The 14,733-nt window shown below is 40.8% G+C and overlaps 1 protein-coding gene across 18 annotated transcripts in view; it reads right to left on the bottom strand.

Moving 5' to 3' along the window:
- Nucleotides 1–14,733, bottom strand: part of Cfap20dc (CFAP20 domain containing) — a 291,110-nt gene that overhangs the window by 40,045 nt on the left and 236,332 nt on the right. For 6 of the 18 annotated variants that reach the window (XM_076544540.1, XM_076544542.1, XM_076544527.1 and 3 more), the window contains one exon: nucleotides 2,159–2,708. The exons of 11 other annotated variants lie outside the window; for them this stretch is intronic. In XM_076544540.1, the coding sequence (XP_076400655.1) occupies nucleotides 2,596–2,708 (113 nt within the window). In that variant the 3' untranslated portion in view covers nucleotides 2,159–2,595. Of the gene's footprint in view, nucleotides 1–106; nucleotides 136–2,158; nucleotides 2,709–14,733 lie in introns of those variants that run through there. One more of the 18 variants, XM_076544530.1, reaches the window with a different exon arrangement.

The following is a 14,733-nucleotide window of genomic DNA, read 5'->3' as shown; positions in this document are numbered from 1 at the left end:
ATGAGTCAGAGAGGCAGAGATAACCTTCTAGGCTTCCAGGGTAAACTTGGTTGGTGTTTGTCTCCTTGACCCCCTCTCCGTAAGTTAACAGCATCCTTTCTCCTTTAGGGACTCTTTACCCTCATCCCAAGGGCCCTGTGGAAAATGGATAAGGCAGGCTTATTAGTGACATTGTCTGATACCATCAGAGATCTGAGGAAAAAAAAAAACTCTTGGGGGTTCCAGGTTCTTAATGTTCCTGAACAAGAAATGTAGAAGACATAGTTGTAACAGGAGAGATTTGCTAGACAAAGATACACTTGCAGGGAGACAGCAGGCTGGAACAGACAGAGTGCAGCAGGCAGGTTTTTGGCCCATTTGTACTGCATGGGATTTTTGGCCTCTTGGGCTCCCAGTGCAGACTATCTGGCCAAAAGCTCTACATATGGACCTGTAAACTCCATGTGTTACATATCTCACTGGCATCTTAAATATCCACCTGGGGTGTGCATTTTGGTATTATAATAAGTCAGAGTACTTCATATAGCCTGGAACGCCACTGTGCATAGTCAGATGCCTGCTCGTCTTAATGGGTCTGGGCTATAAGTATGTTCCTAGGTTTCCTTTTGCCAGTTTGGTCTTCCCATAAGTCAGCTGATAAGGCTTTTAGGACCTAACTTGGCCCTGTTCTCCTGCCTCATTGGTTTCTTGCTCCTTAAGCAGAAATCTGAGACAGGAAAAGGTACCACTGCCATTTTGGTGACCAACTATCATGAGGCATGGACAGTTGCTGCAGCTCCAGGGATCACGCTGCAGTTACCATGACTCCCACCCAGATGTCCCATGACTCCCACCCAGATCTCCTGCTTACTTGTTCAACCAGTCTTTGAATCTGAGCTGAATGCTGTATATGCTTACAAAGAACGAATCCCAGTAGAGTTTACCATTGTTCTTGGGGGTCTCATCTTAAATTTGCCTGGAAACTTGGAAGCATCCTGTTTTGGGATACATGATACATTCTTGTATCCTTACCCTCCTCCCTAATAAGCAGATTATGTTTTTGATGTAACTGCAAGTCTTAACTAACATAAACTTCTGAAGGACATGATCTACATTTGTGGATGGCCTCAAGACTATTTAAAGTAGGAACAAGGCTTTTAAAACCCCATTTCAGTCTTGAAGCTCTTAATCAGGATAACTCCAATTTACATGGTTATGTTAGCTCATGCCATCAATCCCAGCATTCTAGAGGCACTGATGGATGCATCTCTGAGTTTGAAGCTAGCCTGATCTACATAGTGAGAGTTATAAGTCAGCCAGAGGGCTACATAGTGAGACTCTGTCTCAAAAAATAAAACAAAACAACCCCCCCAAACAACTCTAAATCTTTTATAATTTTTGCATGCTCTATGAAGCCTTGTTTTATTCATTTTCATTTTGTAAACATAAAGATATTTGAGAGACATTCATAACAAAGGTATAATTTGAGAAAAAGGATTAAAAGCTTATCAAGCACAAACATGGCTTTAAATAATGTATGATCCTTTGGACAGGAGCCCAATCTGCTTGTGGAAAAAAGTTCTTATTTCCTCTATCGAGCAACATTAAATAAAATCAGAGCACTGCTGTTAAATTCAACCATACACCAATAACTTTTGATTTCTAACAGTACCTTTCCTTATTAAAAACCTCTATGAAAAAACAAAACACAACTGTTAATAAGATATTCCCCAGCTCAGTCTTAATGTACTTGGCATGATTCAAGGCCATCTATGTAAATGCAGGATATGCACACTTCTTGCTTTGGGATACAAGCAGAGCTGCTCTGATGTAGCCTTAAAGACAAAAGAAAGCCACCCAGGTCTCTGTAGTCACACATCAGAGAAGAAGTGAGGTATGAAAGGGTGTTCAGATGGCAACTGCTTGTGAAGTTTGGATCCAAAGAGCTCAAGTATTAGAATTCAAAAACAAGTGGTGAAAGAGGATAAAGGCAGGCAGGTTGCCGAGCAGTCTAACATGAACAGTCCTGTGCGCTCTGCAAATGTTCCAGGTGCTAGACTGCAAAGACACAGTGGGGCCACACCCCAAAACCCAATCCCCAAGTCTGACCAGCTCATGTTTCCTAAGACTCCAAAGGAACAAGAAGTTGCCTAGGAATAATCTGGTAAAGACAACAGGGTGAAAAAAGGAAGTGGCCTTTTGACCACTATACTTTATTTTAATACAAACAAACTATAAAAAAAGGTTTCAGACATCTTTTAAACAAGAATATACTTTCTGTAAGTGTATTAAGCCATCATTTATTACAGATTAACACTGGAAAAATTTGAACAAGTAATTCTTAATTTGTTTATATAACATAATGAGACTTAAGAGGATAGGGATGGACTAAGAGCAAATTCAAAACCTGAATTCTGGTGTCTGCATTAATTCCTTCACAAGTTTCAAGTCACACACACAGCTACAAAGTGAATGCAGGCGTTCTTAACTTGAACATTATCTACAAAGAACTTCTTCCTTCTAATCCTTTGGACTCCTTGGGCCCACCTACACAGGTCCTGGTGCCCACTGTGGACATCCATCCGCTGTGGCTGCTTTCTGCCCCGGAGGCGGGAGCTACACCAGCTCATAGTATTTCCCAGTCTGAGGGTCAAAGTAGCAGTTGAGACATGGGTCATACAACAGAGTCAGCACTTCCTCATCTTCTTCTGCGCTCAGGTCCTCTTCACCTGTGAGCCAGGAGAACCACAAACACATTAGCTATGGGCCTGGCACAGAATTCCTAAAGTGCCACCCAAGAAGGCAGTTATGGCACAGATCACCACCTCTCAAGAAACTTTATTCAGACAAGGGTTAGGTTGGGAAGGAAGAACATGGTAGAACTTGGATTCACAAGAGCAGTGTACATTTGAGAAGAAATGCCAGGGACTCAAAGGGCCAGCTCCACAATGAAGGACAAAAAGCAAACGGGGCTGGAGGGATGACTCTGGGGTTAAGAACATTGGCTGCTTCTCCAGAGGATCCAGGCTTGATTCCCAGCACCTATGTGACAACTTGAACTCTCAGTAGTAACTCCAGTCCCAGAGCATCTAACACCCACTTCTGGCCTCCTTGGGCACTGTACACATGGTACACAGACATACATGCAGGTAAAATACTCTTATATATAAAACAAACAAACAATAACAACAACAAACAAAAAACACCAAGCAAAACCAATGGTATAGAGAAGAGCCTGAAGGAAAAAGAATAAAATGGCAGAGTCAAAGGACCAAAGAGTCACAGGCCTTAGGATCAGGAGATACTGGATGATATGCAAAACTCAGTTACCTCAGTTCTAAAGTCCTACATGTGCCAGAGCTCTGTCTAATACAGAGTAGTGTGAGTCCAGGTCAGAATAGAGTCTTCATTCATTTTGTTCCCAAAAGGCTACCAGACAACTATGCATTTAAATGATGCCATTTACAAAGCTAGGATTCATAACACAGAAAACATATGAGATGGGCTGTCATTTTCTTTGTGGTAGGAAGGTATAAGCTTGATGGGGATATAGACCATGGCTGGATGGAGGGAACATGCAATGCCCAAATCATTAGCAGAGTTTCCAATAAGTAGCATGCAATTAAAAATGTTTCATGAGAATACTTTCTGAGCTCCTTTGTGTGCCCAGTAGTATTTGGAAGAGAGCCCTGTTTCCTCAGAAAGTCTGTCTTCACTTCTGAGCGAGAAGAATGAGGTCAGGTTCAGAGAAAAGGAGGTGGTTAGGACATTTTTCTCTTTATTAGCGTAGCCCACTAAGGATCAAAGACAAGTGGGCTGTGAGTTCATCAAGGTTGACTTCCAAAGGGCTTTGGAAGTGAGATGAGAAAAAGATCTGCAAGTGAAAGAGGTTCAGTGAAAGCCGTGCATGGTTCATGGATGTGTACATGTTTGTGTGTGCACCGATTGAAGGTCAAAGATCAATGTCTGGTGTCATGCTTAACTGTTCTCCATGTTTTTTTTTTGAGACAATATCCTTCACAGAACCTGAAGCTCACTGATTTGGCTGGACTGACTGGCCAATGAGCTCTATGGATCCACCCATTTCCACCTCCCAGTTCTGGGATTAGAGGTGTCCACTCCCATTCTTGATTTTTATGTATGTGTTGCCATCTGAACTCAGGTCCTCATGCTTGTTTGGGAGGCACTTTACTGACTGAGCCATTTTCCCAGTCCCCAAAACTGTTTCTTGAGGCATAAATAAAAGCTCATCATCTTTCTGGAGTGGGTAAAGAATTAAAATCTCAACAATCAGGGGTTGGAAGGCCATGCAATACCCTGACTTAAAAGTAAAGTAAAATAAAATAAAACACACAAAGCCCATGATCCTAAATGTTACAGCTCAGTACAGTCAGGTGGTGGGGGAGGCTTGCATGGTACCCAGCTACATCAGAGCAAGCTTTCACAGTTACCATCAGGGCATTAGCAAACTGGAGTTAGGTTTGTGGGTATATGCCCACATGATGAGCAAGGCTTTGAAGCCACTCCATAGCCCATCCTTCTTGTTTCCATCCAGACCATTTACCATAACCCTTCCTAGAGCCAGACCCTGAGCCCTGAGTGCCAGGTACACAAAGACTATAGGAACAGGTTTGTTCTTAGGGAATGTTGTAAATATGTGATGCCTTGGTTCTTTTGAGTTGAATTCTATACCAACAGTCCTTAAGATTGGAGCTAAGAGGAATGGATGTATTTGCCCTGCTGGCTAGTATTTCATTGAATGAGCCCCCAATAGTCTAGAAAGCACTTTCTCTAGTTACTCTGTAAACAATCATGGCAGGATAGAATAGGCAGGTATCCATTATGGTTTCCATCTTGCAGAGGAAGCCAAGGCCTGCAAAAGGAAATAGCTTGCCCAAGGTTGTCTGGTTGTGATTCAGAGGCAGAGCTTGGGACAGAGTCAAGTTATGAGGCTTAAGCTCAGTGTCCCTTCTCATATACTCTTGTAAAAATCAATCAATATGCTATTAATCTAATTGCTCCTGTGGCCTGGGTTCCTACTTATTAAGCAAACCAAAACTCCAGCTCAATGTATAAACAGACAAATAGGACTTGAGCCCTGCTACTGGGAAACTGCCTAGCCATCCTTGAATTGCCTTCCACTTCAGTCAACCAGTTATCTTGGTCTAGCTTTCAAGGGAATATGTCAAAGTTTCCTTTCTTTTGCTCTCACTTGAGCCCCCTGGGCTGCAGATTGGTGGTGACCAGTACCTGAGTTCTCTCTGTCCAAATAAACTCTTTAAAATCTCAATGTGCCAAAATTTAGCTTTTAACACCATGTTTGATGTTTTTGTGAAGGGTGTGGAATCACACATTTAATTGGGAATTTAAACATGAGATGGATTAGAAAAATGTAAAGGTGACATACATTTTCAAATATTAAATTTATAAGCAGAAGAAATTTGACTTCTCATATTTCAGAACCTGCTGGTGAATATGACAGAGTCTGTTGTGAGGACCAGGGGTAATGAGTTCAATAGGTCCAAAGGAAAAGAGCAAGCTTGGTGACAAGGGCATTAGCTCTTTCTGCTTTAAAGATAAGAGGTGGGATAGGCATTAGGATTTAGAGGATTTGGTGGGGTTCTAGGAGGAGGCAAGAAGGCTTTTATTTTGGCTAAGAACAAGGAAGAATTCTCTTAGCATTAGAACTGACCAGTGAGTGCAAATGTGTTCCAGGGAGGGCGAAGGCACGGCAATACTTGATAGGATTTTGTAGATGAGCCGACGTAGCATAAAGGGCCACATCCAGTGACTTCTCTGACGAGCTTCTGTGACCTTGGACCACTAGGGTTTATATCCTGGAGAGTCACAGGACTTTGTTATCAACCACATTGAATTAATAGTGGTAGCCAAGCTGGGTCCTTGGCACAATTTTTAATGAACAAGAGATCTGAGAAGGAATGTTGCCTTCCCTTTACTTCTTTTGTTGCCTTAAGGATGGCCTCTGAGGCTCTGCTACTATCCTGTTTCCTTCTTGTGGAGAGGCTGAAAGTTGCTTTCCAATAGATGGGACTTACTCATATAAACAAAGCAGCCACAGATGTTAACAAGGAGTTAACTGGGTGTTGCTTCTCTATAAGGGCTAAAAATATCCATGGTTTCCAAAATCCATCATCCCTGGGAATGGGGATGGCTGTGGATATCGTTCTATATAAATAAAACACTGATGGCCAGTGACCAGACAGGAAGTATAGGCAGGAAAAGGAGAGAGGAGAATTGGGGAAACAGAAAGAAGGGGAGAGACACTGCAGTCACCTCCAGGACAAGCAGCATGTAAAGATGCCGGTAAGCCACCAGCCATGGGGCAAGGTATAGATTTATAAAATGGGTTAATTTAAGATATAAGAACAGTTAGCAAGAAGCCTGCCATGGCCATACAGTTTATAAGTGATATAAGCGTCTGAGTGATTATTTTATACGTGGATTGTGGGACTGTGGGGCTTGGTGGAACTTGGAGAGAAGCCCTCCAGCAACAGCGGATGGCTGCCTGAATGGTGGCTAGCTGCAAGTTCATTTGCCTCTTTGGACCTGGATTTCATCACATAAAAAACTGGTAACCACAATGTCTCTGCCATAGGCCTTTGTGGAGGTTAAGTTGGATGTGGTAATTTGCATAGTACAGTGCACAAAGTAGTTGTTCAGTAAATGGTGGTTATTACTACTTAGGATACTAATGAGATAAACCATGAACTATAAGCTATATATTTTTATTAATTTATAAGTATAAATACAGCTATGAGCATGAACCAAAGGCTTTGTAGAGGCAGGCAATAAGACATTTAGATAATGTGGAGATGGCTCTACATCCCATTTCTACCTCACAGAAGCTGAGAGACATTGGAAAAATTTACTGCTGAACCTCAATATTGTGTAAGTTGAGATAGTAATAGTACCTGCATCTTTCCAGTGGGGTGTTGGGGAATACTATTTTAAGGTGTGTTACATTTGTTTAACTCTGTGAAGCTGTGTTATTGCGCCTGTCTAAAACACTTGATGGTCTAATAAAGATCTGAATGGCTGATAGCAAGGCAGGAGAAAAGAGAGGCAGGGCTGGCAGGCAGAGAGAATAAACTGAAGGAGGAATGTGGGAAAAAAAGGGAAAAAGTAGCTGGACTCCTGGAGCCAGCCACCCTGCTACACAGCAAGCCACGAAGTAAGATAAGATTTATAGAAGGAAGAGAACAGGAAAAGCCTAGATGCAAAAGACAGACAGGTTAATTAGAGTTAAGAAAAGCTGACAAGAAATAAGCCAAGCTAAGGTCAGGCATTTATAAGTAATAATAAGTCTCTCCATATGTGATTTATTTAGGAGCGGGATGGCAGGCCCCCCAGAAGAGCAAAACAAACAACAACATTTTGGCATGCCAACAAAGCACGCGAATTTCCATAGTGCCTAAAAAAACTTAAAAAAAGAAAGAAAGAAAGAAAAAAGATATGGCTCTTTAAGAGTTTCTGCCATACAGTTTCTGCCAGTCAGTGAGTCTTTGAACAGCTAGTATGTTGAGTAGGAACAAAATACTAAGTAAAAACACCTGCCACAGTGCAAGCATCAGCATGCTAGAGCTCTAGGAAGGCTGAATGCAGTTCCTGGTCAGACAAACCTCCAACTGGCCTTGAGATTCATGTATGATTTTCACAACCCGAGAAGCAGGTAGAGCCAGCTGAGAGCCGCATTTGGAGGATTCAGGTGTAGGTTGGTAGTTTAAAGGTTTGCCTACCCAGTCAAAAAAGGCTGGAGATACACAATAAAAGAGGTCCAGACAGAAAAACTTCTAAGCAGGTTACAATGTGTTTAACAATGGGCATAGGCTTAAGAAAAGAAAAAGGGTATAGTTGTAGAAAGAAACAAATAGTTTAAAGATAATATGTATATTTTTATTATTTATTATCTTTAATATATGTATATTATAATAATATATATATATTATATTTAAAGAGAGAGTAAAAGACCCTCAGAGACCACAGCTGCTCCCTGAGACATAGACTCCATCAGCTCTTACTGGACTAAGAGGTGAGTCTTTGTTCTCCCAGCCAATCACCCCAGCCTCTAGGCTTTAGGCCCAGGACATAACCAGTTGCAGGCCAGCAAACAGGACTTCTGACTACCACCATCCCCACCAGACCCCATAAACTACAAGCCTCAATCCAATCCCCAAACCCACCCATCTTCTGAGACTGCAGTTGCTCCCTGAGACACAGACATCATTTGCACCAATTGGAAAAAGAGATAGGTAGACATCAGTGCAAGAATACATTCAACAACATAAAGAGCAATATGGCATCACCAGAACCTAGCAGCTCTACAACAGCAAGAACTGAACATCACAATGTAGAAGAAGCAGAAGAAAATGACCCTAAAAATGGCTTTAAGAAGATGATAGAGGCCTTTAAAGAGGCAATGAAAAATTCCCTTAAAGAAACTGAGGAAAAGACAAACAAAAAATTGGAAGAAATCAATAAATCCCTTAAAGAAAGCCAAGAAAACCTAGAAAAAGCAATTAAGTAGGTGAAGGAAACAGTTCAAGACCTGAAAATTGAAACAGAAACAAGAAGACACAAATGGAGGAATGCTGGAAATAGAAAATCTGAGTAAAAAGTAAAAAAAAAAACAAAAAAACAAAAAAACTTGTGAAATGGAAGTAAAAAATGCTTTTGAGTTTTGTTCCCACAGGAGATGAGAGGCTGTGAATTCCTTCAGGGTTAATATGGATCAGGTTTGATCAGGTGAGATCTCCTGAATCTTATCAGCAAAGATTACTGCTGGTCTTCCCAGGACTTGGCCACTATCTGAAATTTTAACTCTGGGGCCCTAAAGATACTGTGTCTACAAACAGCAAGAAGCAGTTTGGAGAATACTATGCCCACATTCCCAAGAGATGGGGTCGGTGGTCTTTGGCTATTTGGTGGGCTATGGATATTTGTTTTCATTTAGGGGAATATAGTATATTGATCCAAATTTAAGGTAATTTTAGTATATATACATATATATATATATATATGTATATATATATACTTTTGTTTAAAGGGTTTTTGTATGCTGATATAAATTTAAAGTTATTTTTGTTATATATGTTTCTACTCTTGTTTAAAGGGTTTTTGTATGCTGATATAAATTTAAGGTTGCTTTTGTTACGGCATATTTATATGTGTTTCTACTCTTGTTTAAGGTGTTGTACCTATGCAGTTCATTTAAAAATGTAAGGTAAAGTTCTAGTTTTTGAAAGCTATTATTATAAACTATATAGGACAATCAAGAAACAGGTTAGTAGTTAGTAATTTATAACAATCAAATCTATAGATATGTTAGGTATGTTTTCTAGGTTAAATATATTTTAGATAGGTGGTCTTCAAATACTTCAAAGATCTATAGAATATGGAATTTAAAATGTTTTGTTAATTAAAAAAATTTCAGGTCAGTGAGACACATCTGCTCCTGGCAGCACCAATTTACTTCAGAGAAGATGATGGGCATTGAAGAAACTCCTTGTGGAGTTTGATTAACTTTCATTGTGGCAAAGTTAGCTACTGGGCACAGAAATTGTTCTTGCCTTTGACTGTTGACAATGTGCTGTGCAGCCTGGATAAACAGGATACACAGGAAAAAAAACTGTTGAACTTTGTTAAAACAAGTCAGGACAATCCTTCAAAACTCCTTCTTCACAGAAGAGTCTGTCATATATTCTGCAGAACACAGTGAAAAGTGACTAATGAACTTTGCCAACACAAGGCAGAATAGTCCTTCACATTTCTTGCTTCACTGAGAAGTCTGCCTGATATTCTAGCCTGTAGGCTGAAGATCAATGCCCCAAGGCTGCAGAAGGAACTCTGGGTGACTGTCCAGGCAGTGAGATGTCTCTGTCATTGCTAGAGTTTTGGAAGTTGTTTGTAATGCACCTTTTGTTTACTCCAATAATATTATCCTTCTGGGGCCTTTGATGGAGTTGAAGACTACATAGTTATCGTTGCAGTTTTCCTTAGTTATGATAGAAAGTAAATTAGGTATAAAACTTTAGATTCATTAAGATAGGATAGATAATGGAGTATTTTTTTTCTTTTAATTTGTCAGACACAAATGAACTCGAATTTGTAGCTGGAAGTTTCTCCAGTCTCACCCAGCCCCACAGTCCCTCAGCTGTTTATAAAATAATCATTCAGAGGATTATATTAATTACCAATTGTATGGCCTATGGCAGGCTTCTTGCTAGCTAGCTCTTATAACTTAACCCATTTTTATTAATCTATAATTTGCCATGTGGCTGTGGCATTGCCAGTCTGCTTGTATCTTGCTGCTCCTTAGGCAGCGGCTAGCGTCTCTTTCTCTTCTCCTTTCTTCTCTCCATATGTCTGCTTGAATTTCCTGCCTGCCTCCAAGCTGCCTTGCCATAGGCTAAGGCAGCCTTATTTATCAACTAACCAGAGCAATACATATAGAAAGACATCCCACAGCAGGAATTCATTACATTGTAAATGTAATCTTTACTTGATAATTGTTCTTATTGTGTATAGTCCTATTATATTAACGTTAAAACCTTTCATTTTTTTTTTTTTTTTGGTTTTTCGAGACAGGGTTTCTCTGTGTAGCTTTGCGCCTTTCCTGGAGCTCACTTGGTAGCCCAGGCTGGCCTCGAACTCACAGAGATCCTCCTGGATCTGCCTCCTGAGTGCTGGGATTAAAGGCGTGCGCCACCACCGCCCGGCTTAACCTTTCATTTTTTTTTGTTTAGACAAAAAGGGGGAAATGTTGTAGAATATTTTTTATGCTCTAGAACATTTGTTTACTGTATAGATGTGTTTGATTTAATAAAATTCACCTGCGGTCAGGAGGCTGAGTCAGCAACTAGCTGACAGGAAGTGGTAGGGAGGAGCCAGGTGGAGAAGGGTCTGAAGGAGGGGCGAGGAGAAGCACAAGGACTTTTTGGAGGACACGAGGGAGGTGAGGAGGTGTGCTATTTGTTATTCAGCCTTTCTGAAGAGTAGAATTCCACCTTAACCTTTGAGCCTTGAGTTATTTAGAGGGACAGAGATTTAGATGAGTTCCCTTCATAGCTTTGAAAGAGTCAGTGCTCGAGGGAACAGATTTCCCTCCAGTTATAGCCTTTGAGGCCTAACCCTGCTGGTAGGGTTGGAGTTGCATTGCTGATTCGGACAGCTGTGGCTTCAAAGGCAGCAACAATTAAGTAAAAGGACATCAGTGGGGATAGAGTAAGAACTCAGCATATAATGAGTTCTCAGCTGCTGTGGATATTGCTCTATATAAATAAAACACTGATGGCCAGTGACCAGGCAGGAAGTAGGTTGCCAGGCAGGAAGTAGGTGGGACAAGGAGAGAGGAGAATTCTGGGAAGCAGAAGGCTGAGGGGAGAGACACTGCAGCCACTGCCAGGACAAGCAGCATGTAAAGACTCCGGTAAGCCACCAGCCACGTGGAAGGTATAGATTTATAAAAAAATGTGTTAATTTAAGATAAAAGAACAGTTAGCAAGAAGCCTGCCACGGCCATACAGTTTATAAGTGATATAAGCATCTGATTATTTTATAAGTGGATTGTGGGACTGTGGGGCTTGGGGAACCTGGAGAGAAGCCCTCCAGCAACACTCAGCAAATGCTATAAACATTGTACTGGCTGGTTTTATCCAACTTGACATAAGCTACAGTAAGTTGGGAAGGGGGAACCTCAATTGAGAAAATGCCCCCACCAGATTGACCTGTGGGCAAGCCTGTGGTTTTTTTTCTGATTGATGACTAATGTGAAAGGGCCAAGATCACTGTGGATGGTGCCACCCTTGGCCTGGTGGTCCTGGGTGCTATAACAAAGCAGGCTGAGCAAGCCACAGGGACGAAGCCAGTAAGTAGCTCTCCTCCTGCCTCTAGGTTCCTGCTCTGACTTTCCTCAGGGATGGACCCAGTGTGGCTGAAACATACCCTTTCCTCCTCTTTTGCTTTTGGTCATGGTCTTTATCACAGCAATAGAAACCTAACTAAGACACTCATTATTGTGGGGAACACAGGCTATTTGAGTTGGACATGCAAGGAGTATATTCCTTATAGCTTACTTGGTCCCCCAAATTGTATCTGCTTGATTTTTACTACTGAGAGGGAAAAACAGTACACTGGGTTTGAATGCAATCAAAAGTTCTCAACTAGCTTATATAGGACACTAAGACTAATTCATCTTTAATTAAAAATCCCAAAATCATTTGCTTCACAGAGGAAAACAAATTTTTCTATCAAATATATTATGAAAGTCCTAAGTCACAAGGCTTAGTGCTTGTGGATCTGCCATTTAATTTCTGGTCTTTACTAATGCATTATTAGACCAACCTTGAGTGCAAGAGACCAGTGGCCTGTGTAGGTGTTCAGTGTACTCTGTGCCTGTATTAAAAACAGTAACAATGTAAGCTAGTGCTGTTATGCTAGAAAACTCAATACATTTTACCACCAGCTGGGGATTTTTTAAGATGAAATAACCCCTATGGTGGGCTCTGGGTCTTCATCACCCCACTGCAAAGGGATCAAGGTGGGTCTGATCCATTAACAGAGCTCTTTCTATACAATGCAGATAAACCGAAGCACTGACTGCTGTACAGATGCATTCATCGTGACACATACACCACAGAATAGGAGATCCATGCATTAGAACCATGGGCCTAATATAATTTCATGGGTTTTAGTATGAAAGCTGTAAATGGATGAATCTGAAAACTACCAACAATGGTATCTGTACAAAAATTGGGTGAGCTTATGTATAATTTTACATTGAAATAAGTACTTTAAACTTACACAAAAGGTTTTGTTTTCATTGTAATTTAATTTCTGGGGCCTCCAACTTAATCATTTTGCCATAGGAATCTCTGCATAATGAAATTACAATATCATTAAGCAATTGCCACTATGATGTCAAGTGTTGGGAATATTTTGAAAGGTAATTATCCTGCATGGGTATGGGGTAATTTTCAATTATATTCTCAGATACTGCAGACTTTTAATTTTTTTCCCTTAAAATGCTAAATTGCTCTATTTAAAGACTGGATATAGAAACTCCAAAAGGACAAATTAACAAATAAACCCATTTTCTGCTACCAGGCTCAGAGCATCTGGACAGGCGTCCAAATTACATTTTTACTCTTCTCCCTATAACAAAGCCATTTCTACTGAAATAAAATTACCTTTAAGATACTAATCTATTTACTAACTTTCAGCCTCATCTACTTTGAAATTGGTTAGCAGCAATAACAGAAGAAAACCCAGCAGAGTCGGACTGCATGCAACAGTATTGGCCGTCCTCCTCAGTCAGATCAGCTCAGGCAAATAACCCCTCGAGTTCACCTTTGAAAGCCAATTAATACAACTGTTTAATTATCTATATTTAATGCATTTTAACTGTGGATAATAGAAAACCTGTATGTGCAAGCTAAGGCTTAATGGCTGAAAATAAATGAAGGTCACTACTTTATCAGATTTAAAGTCTTGGAATCAAGACACTCTACTTGATTTTCAATTTTCTGATGCTGCCTCTAGAATTAAAAAAAAAAATGCATTTTCCCACCTATAGATCCTAAGGAATGACTGACTGTATTTTTATGTGCATACTAATATACTACTGTTTAAGTGATTCACCAGTGAGGCCATCACTGTGCGGAGTAGTATGTCTGCGAATCAATCAAGATGCCATTTGAGATAAGATTCTGCTGAGCACCAGTTGCCTGGAGAGTCTTTTTCCAGCATCCTCCCAAGAGGGAGAAATTCAAGCACACTGGCATCTGGAAGGTCTCCTGCGAACCACTCAATTTTGGACTTCAGCAAACTGGTGCCTTCAAAGTGGAGAAAGATAGAATAGCAAGGCTGGATTGGAAATGATGAAAAGGTTCTTCTACTAGAAAGCTGTATTTCTTTTGAAGGCAAATCACATGCCATGATTACAGGTCCAGTGCCTATGGGAATCAAATTCCTCCATGTAGATGAGTGACTGTTTTATTTGGGGGATGCCATATAAAGGTCACACTGAGGGATGTGGATGCTTAATTAGGGGTTATTACAACTTTATTCCTTCCAGGTTGTCTCTATTATAATTCCAAATGTGATTTGTCACATGTGAGGGACGCCCCTAGTCATATCATTGTAGCCTACAGAGCCCACAGCTTCACATGAGCATGACTTCCGGCCAGGTCTGAACACTATGCATTCTCTTCCCAGAAAGGGAAGCTGGATTTCCATGCTGGGCCATAATCCTTTCTGGAGTACATGTGGTACCCCATAAGTAGGGATGGTTCTAGAAAAGGACTAGAGAGCTTTGGATTCAGCAATGTGTTTATGTTTCTATTAGAGAGACTTGTATTCCTGAAAGGGAGGGTGCCTCTTTACAGCAGTGAGCATGTTGCTGGACCAGAATCTCTGAGACCTATTGAGGAGACAGCCCTGTCCCCTGACAGTGATTAAAGGGAAAATATCTCTCTACCTCAAGCTTAAGTTGGGGACAAATAGTAATTGGTTGCCTCATAGAAATGACAGGGACCCTGTCTTCTAGAATGTGATAGAAAAACTATGAATCACTTTATAAGCTAGGAGTTGAGTTGGGGTCTAAATGGAGTACTAATGGGCTATTGAGAATTGGAGGGACAGATCAGCTGGTAAAATAGTTGCCTGGTAAGCATGAAGACCCAAGTTTCTTCCCTAGAACCTGTCATCTCAGTGTTTGGGATGGGAAGACAGGCAGAC

This window comes from Peromyscus maniculatus, chromosome 9 (genome assembly GCF_049852395.1).
Source record: "Peromyscus maniculatus bairdii isolate BWxNUB_F1_BW_parent chromosome 9, HU_Pman_BW_mat_3.1, whole genome shotgun sequence".
Lineage (NCBI taxonomy): Eukaryota > Metazoa > Chordata > Mammalia > Rodentia > Cricetidae > Peromyscus > Peromyscus maniculatus.
Note: the sequence above shows the minus strand (reverse complement) of the source record. Positions and strands in the feature narration are given on the sequence as shown.